This window comes from Falco cherrug, assembly GCF_023634085.1.
Source record: "Falco cherrug isolate bFalChe1 chromosome W unlocalized genomic scaffold, bFalChe1.pri SUPER_W_unloc_1, whole genome shotgun sequence".
Classification (NCBI taxonomy): domain Eukaryota; kingdom Metazoa; phylum Chordata; class Aves; order Falconiformes; family Falconidae; genus Falco; species Falco cherrug.
In genome coordinates this window covers 11,562,205-11,568,990 of record NW_026599288.1, presented here as the reverse complement: position 1 = coordinate 11,568,990, position 6,786 = coordinate 11,562,205, and the positions used below count along the sequence as shown (strand labels likewise).

Here is a 6,786-nt window from a genome sequence, read left to right as displayed (position 1 = left end):
CAACCCATAGGAGAGGGATTCACTCTTTCACTTCTGCCTGACATTCCTCCTCTGCCAGTTTAGCACGACCCAGCTCTTCTTCTCTATCAAGGTTCCCTGTTCCTTCTATCAACTTTTCTACATCACAATTACCTAGTAACACTCAACTCGAACCTTTATCTAGTCCTAATAGATCATCCCGATAGTCTTTCACAACCAACTTCCAAGCATCTAAATTTCCCCAAAGATTCACCTTTATTCTCCTCAGACCCTTCGGGCCCATTGCGTGCCCTAAAGGGGCCAGTTACCGGTCCTGTAGTACTACAAATTCATGCAGCAATTGGGGTAACATTTTCAGGTCCTTCTGTTCCACTGTCAGCAACAGCAACCCCCTCCTCCTCACTATCAGAAGGATTCGGGGCAGGAGATGCTCTTCCTGCTCTGCAGGTTACAAATGCCTGCCTCTGCTACAGCACTTCTGCTTTAACTCTTTAAGTCTGTGTTCTTACATATCATGCCTTTGCAGGCAAACAGCAAATGGCCTGCCATGCATCCAGCATGACTCAGTCGCACCTTCGAGCGGGTATAGGGGTTTGTACAAACTCACACCAATACTTTAACACTTTCACAGGGTCCTTGAATTCCCCCCTGCTTCAGGTCCTACATTGGTGCAAGTTTTTATCTCACAAAGAGCTTCACTCTGGTTGCTCCACAGGAGGAGCCACAACCTGAGGTTTTTTGTTTTTGAGATTTTTTGTTTGTTTGTTTTGTTTTTTAAAAAATTAGCAATCACAAAAATTTCAACAAGAACATCTTTCTAGTTTAGGTCTCAGCTTTTCCCTATCCTTTTCTAGAGCCATAATCAAAGGAGCAGGTGGTGTTATATTAATCCCGTACTCCTTTTGCCACACTCTGTATGGCTTCTCAATGTGAAAAACATCTGCATACATTACTTCATCCCACTTTTGCTCTCTACGGAGAAACAGCGTAAGCTGTAAAAATTGTATTGTAATTAAGACTTCCTTTGGGTGGCCTTTTTTTTCTTTTTCCCCCACCATCACCTAATATATACAGAGGCCACCAATTCTGACAGTATTTTAAAAATGTCTTTTTGTTCAAATTTTCTCCAGGAATTCCACCTAATTCTTTCTAATGCTTCAAAATACATCCCAGGGGTGTTTTGGTATTTATTTCTTTGCTCAGTCCACCCCCCATCTTCCTAATAAGTCTGATATATTTGTCTACAATGTATTAGTTATTACTGGCAGCACCGTACTTATCTCAGAACATACAATGTTAGTTCTAATGTTTTGTCCAGTTTCCCGTTCTAATTTCTCATTATGCATTCCACCACTTCATACGTTGATTTTTCAATCGCTTCGTCTGTCTCTGGCTGGCCCCCTCGCGGGGAACACAAAAATGCAGATTGGGACTCCCCACTCACTTTGCAGTTAGACTGCATCTCTCACACACACCCCACTCTCCTGGCAGCCCTCAGTCACACAGACAGTATGTTACAAGGTACCGTGCACTTACATACAACTCTAGTAATGCTGACAGTTTGCGTTATCACACAAAGTATGTATTTCAATGAACAATTGCCAGAAAACAGATTCTAATTTTTTCGGGCCTAAGCAGCATGTTAAGTTTTCTGTGGCGAATGAAGAGACTGGACGTAGCTTGATGCAAGCAATATGTCGATTTATTAGTGGTTCTTTTACATTTATATACGTTTCTACCTTCTACATGTTACACACTAATTGGTTAAATCTTAAGCATGAACTACACTGATTGGTTATCTTCTAAGACACATCATTTAAACAATAGGTACTGATTATCTTATCTTAGCAACAATCTCTATTCTAAGACTAGGGTTTTTTTTCCTACTTGACTTTCGTGAATAACAAAGTTCCTTATCAGCACTATGGGTTCCCTTATCTTGCTGTTTGTCCCTCTTTGTCCTGCTGTATGTCCCTCTTTGTCCTTCCGGTCTCAACCGCTATGGCTCAAGAGTCTGCTGTTAACTTGTTCCTTTGTTCCCAGGGCTTATGCCCTACAAGTTCTAACAGGTCTCCATTCATCAGGCTAACAGTGCTCAGACTCTTGTTCTTGAGGCCTTGGCCTACAGTTTTCAGCTATTCGCCTAGAATTACCAGAATTATAGAATTATTTTTATTTATTTATTTATTTATTTATTACATACGATTCATAACTCTAATTTTGAACATGTAACAAGACAACACATAAACAAGACACAGACCGCTATTTCAGTTGTTACGTTCTAGGAATTCCCCAAATCTTAAGACACCCTAAAGGAAGTTTACAGCTTCCGAAATCGTAAGACAATCAAATAGGGCTATTACCCTTTTCAGAAGGCGTCCCTTCTCTCAACCCTGCGAGACGGCATCCCGTCTTTTGTCTTATGGGGTAAAACCAAATCTTAAGACACCCTAAAGGAAGTTTTTAGCTTCTCAAATCTTAAGACAAATATTCAAAACAAAGAATAAATATAAATACCTTTTATGTTGTGCAGAAGTCCTTATCTACCTGTGTGAGAAGCCGAGAAGTAGGGGAGTCTCGCCGACAGAAGATGCAGTCGGGGGCCCCAAGGGTCCCCAGGCCCCTGGATAACAGCACCGGCAGAGAGTTCTCCTGCCTGGCTCGCCAAATTGATGCCAAAACAGCACAGAGTAACTGCTCAGAGACCAATTTTGTCTTTAAGCAGCAAAGGTATTTCTTTTGTGCAACGTTGGGGAGCTAGCTGATTCGCACCAGACAAACTAGCTCCAAAGTTTTCAGTGAAAAGTTAGGTACCTATTTTATACAGTTTTTAGTGAGAGGTTAAAACATCTTTCCATACATATTCATTTGATTTTGACATCCTATCATTCTATTTATAATAGGTGGGATCTAGGTGGAATAGACCTTTCAATTTTCTTTGTTCAACAATTTCCTGACTTGATGTGATGGTCTCCTTATCTCCTTCAGGTGCCCACCTTATTTTTTCTAATTATTCAGAGTACATTCCTTTCCCAACACAAACAGAGCATCACCCAGAGCACTGTACCAAACTCATCCTGACTAATCTTTTTTTTTTTAAGACCTTGTTCTGTTTCATTAGCCAGGGCATCCGATCATTGCTTGGAGACTGGTTGGGCGTCAGTCAGCTGGTGGTGAGCAGTTGTATTGTACATAACTAGTTTTCCTTCCCTTTGGATTTCATTCCTCTCCCCTTCTCCCTCCTTTTCATTATAACTGTTATTGTTCTTCTTATTGTTGTTCTTTTGCTTTTATTTTATCTCAATTTTTAAATTGTTCTTATCTCATCCCTTGAGTTTTACATTCCTTTTCGATTCTCCTCCCTGCCCCACTGAGTGAGGGGGGAGGGAGCAGCTGTATGGCACATAATCACCATCTGTGGTTAAACCACACACAGATATGGTTGGCTATTTATCTACTATGTATAAAATGCATTGATAAAAATGACTGTAGGTTAATGTTAAAGTTGCATTTAGGTATGTATATTAAAAAATTGACACTACTACTTCTTTCCTGAAAGAGGAAAAAAATCCCAAACAGAACAAGTGATGCAATTACTCATCATCTCCCAGAAGTAGACTGATGTCTAGCCAGTCTCTGAACAACAGCTAGCTTCCCCTCCCCCTCAAAAAAACCACCTTCCTGTGGATAACTGGCTAGCTGAAAAAGTTTACATAAACATAGTCCAGCTGGCTGAACAAAAATGCACATCGCTCTCAGCTTATCTGAAGTAAAGCAAAATACACTGTCTTTGGCTGTCCTTGTTACACAATAACAGGAAGATTTTGGTGGGAAAAGAATGTTGCAGGTGGGAACAGATAACTACAGAAGAGAAACAAGGGGCGGGCTTGGTATTTAGGCAACTAACCAATAATGAGCTTAACTTTTGTAATATGTATGAGCTAATTATAACAAGGCATAAAAGGTGACTGTAAGAGACAATAAAGGAAGTCTGCTGATCACTCATATTGAGTGACTGTGTCTTCCCTCCGTCGCGACAAATGGCGCCTGAACAGGGACCCTAGAGAGGGCTGAACCTGCGAGCCACGGTTCGACGGAGATTCGGGTACCGGTCCTGAAAGCAGTGCAGGAGGCAGAAGGGCACAGTCCCCGTGCCCGGGAGCACCTACAGAGGGTCCCGCCGGCCACGCGTCGCCGAAGTCTCGCAAAGGCTGCAACAGTGCTGACGATGGTATGGAGAGACAAGCAACGTATGATTTGCTCAAAGGCTTTTTAGAAAAGCGGAGCATTCGGGGCATAGATTGTAAAAAGGAATTACCAGGGTTATTAGCTTATGGGGTAGCGAGGGGTCATTTTGGGAATCCAGATACGGTTTTCGAGCATGCAGAGTAGCGTAATTATGGGGACACACTGTTTGCCGAAGTAATAGCCAACAATAAAACTGCCAAAAAACTGATGAAACCGTGGCAGGCTGTCACTAATGCCCTTTTGCAACATCGAGCCGAACAGAGAGCGGCTGCTGCTGCCTCTGAGCGGCTGGGAGTTGCAAGCGGGACTGCAATAGCCACACGGCAGGGGGAATCGGCTTCCCCCCTCCCCCCGATTGCCCGCTGCCTCCCTCGGTGCGTACGCTGACGGTTCAACAGGGGACTGCGGGAAGGTGGGACCAGTCGCCCTTCCCGTTGCCGCCCTCTTCGAATCCCTCAGCCCCTCCGTCGGGGAATGATGATGTAAGCGAGGAGATAGACCGTAAAAACCCGGTAGAGAGTAGGGAATGTACAAATCCTTTTGCAGAATGTCTTCAGGTTGCCCAAAATAGGCAAAAGGTCTGGAAGCAGATAGCAGACAGTGCTATGCTTGAGGGTGAACGCGATTTTGCCGTGGGAATCGTGCATGAGGCTTTCCCGGTCACGTATTCACAGCCAGATGCGCAGGGGAATATCACGGTTTCTCTCACTAACTTAGATTGGAAATTATTAACTCAGCTACGGGCTAAGTGAGTGAGTCAGGTTTGAAAGGGGAACCCACCAGGCAAATGTTAGATTATATTTGGGGAACTAATATCTTACTCCCGAGTGACATACGCAGTATAATGAAGTTAATCTTGAGCCAACATCAGCAGCTTCTGTTTAACGCTCATTGGCAGGCTGCTTGTCAGGAATCGATAGCAGTGGTTAGACAGCCAGGGGACCCACTGCATGGGGTTACTCTACAGGAGCTGATGGGTTTAGGACCCTATTTTCAAACCGAAGCTCAGGCACTGATGGGACCAGATAAGGCAAAGGAAGCGATGAGGCTAGCTAGACTAGCGCTTGACCGTATAAAGGAGCCTGGGGGAATCCCTTCATATATGGGAATCAAGCAGGGAAGAGAGGAGCCATTTGGGTTATTTATCGATCAGGTAGCAAACGCCATACAGGCGGCTGGGGTGCAAGACTATCTCAAAGGCTCCATTTTAAAGCAGTGTGCCATACAGAATTGTAACCCAGCCACACGTAACATCCTAGCTACGCTACCAGGGACATGGACCATAGAAGAAGCTTTGGAAAGAATGGCACAAGTGCCAGTCGGGCCCCAGGCTATGTTAGTCGAGGCAATAAAAGAAATAGGGAGTGCTTTAAAAGAGCAGGCGCAGTCTACCCAAAGTCAGGTCTTGGCAGCCCTTGCTCCTTTGCAAGCCTTTGCTGGGCGATCAAATGACCACGGCCCATCTCGTCTACAGTGCTTCCGTTGCGGTGCCACCGGACACGTGAGATGGGACTGCAATGTCAACTCCGTATGGTGCCAAAACTGCCGCAAGGACACTCACAATGAAGCTGCTTGTCGTCGATCGGGAAACGGGCGACCCAGCGGGAAGAGCCGCCCCACGCCGACACAAAAAGCGGCTGCCTGCCCAGCAGCACAAAATCCTTTCCTCTCCGACCTGCAACCAGTGGAAGCCTCGGCTTGGACCTGGCAACTACAGTAGATTGTACCCTCTTGGACTCAAAGCCTACAAAACTTGCTACTGGCATACAAGGCCCAGTTTGTATAGGCGGACAAGCTGTTGGAGCATTACTCATCGGGCGTTCATCAGCCACCATGTTGGGACTCAATGTTTTGGTGGGACTGATTGATAAGGACTTTCACGGAGAAATTCATATTATGGCTCAGACGCTGTTTCCCCCACTCTTTATACCTAAAGGGACCAAGATAGCCCAGCTGATTCCACTACCGCATCTTGCAGGCACCCTCCAACCACTGCAAGAACAACCTCGAGGACAAGGTAACTTTGGGTCTACAGGGCAAATGGCTTTATTGACTATTGGCTTGCGTCAACGACCACGGCGATCGGTCACAGTGCAGTATGGAGACCAGACACTCTCGATTACTGCGCTGTTGGATACTGGCGCTGATGTCTCTATAATCAGTGCACAGAAATGGCCGGCGCATTGGCCAACCTGTATGACCAATGCCACAGTTGCAGGAGTGGGGGGATTGACCCTCGCTCGCAAATCCCCCCTTCTGCGATGGACTATAGCTGACAAAGTTATAAACTGTTGTGTCTCGATTATTCCATTGCCTGAGGGGGTGCATGCTTTGATAGGCCGTGATATCTTGGCCCAAATGGGGATGGTCCTCACTTCAGACCTCCCTTTCTAGGAGCGACCATTGCTTGGACTTTCCTGATCCCACTCCGATGGAAGACAGAGGAACCAGTGTGGATAGAGCAGTGGCCGTTAAAAAGGGAAAGTCTAGAACAGGCGCATGAACTGGTTAAAGAGCAGTATCAACAAGGTCACTTGCGTCTGTCAACGAGCCCCTGGA

At 45.3% G+C, this 6,786-nt stretch overlaps 1 protein-coding gene across 1 annotated transcript; it reads left to right on the top strand.

Annotated features, from left to right (window-relative positions):
• Window positions 1-5,014: 5,014 nt before the first annotated feature.
• LOC129734924 (endogenous retrovirus group K member 8 Gag polyprotein-like) lies at window positions 5,015-5,947 on the top strand. The gene has a single exon (XM_055700345.1). The coding sequence runs from the start codon at window positions 5,015-5,017 to the stop codon at window positions 5,945-5,947; it is 933 nt and encodes a 310-aa protein (XP_055556320.1).
• The last annotated feature ends 839 nt before the right edge of the window (window positions 5,948-6,786 follow it).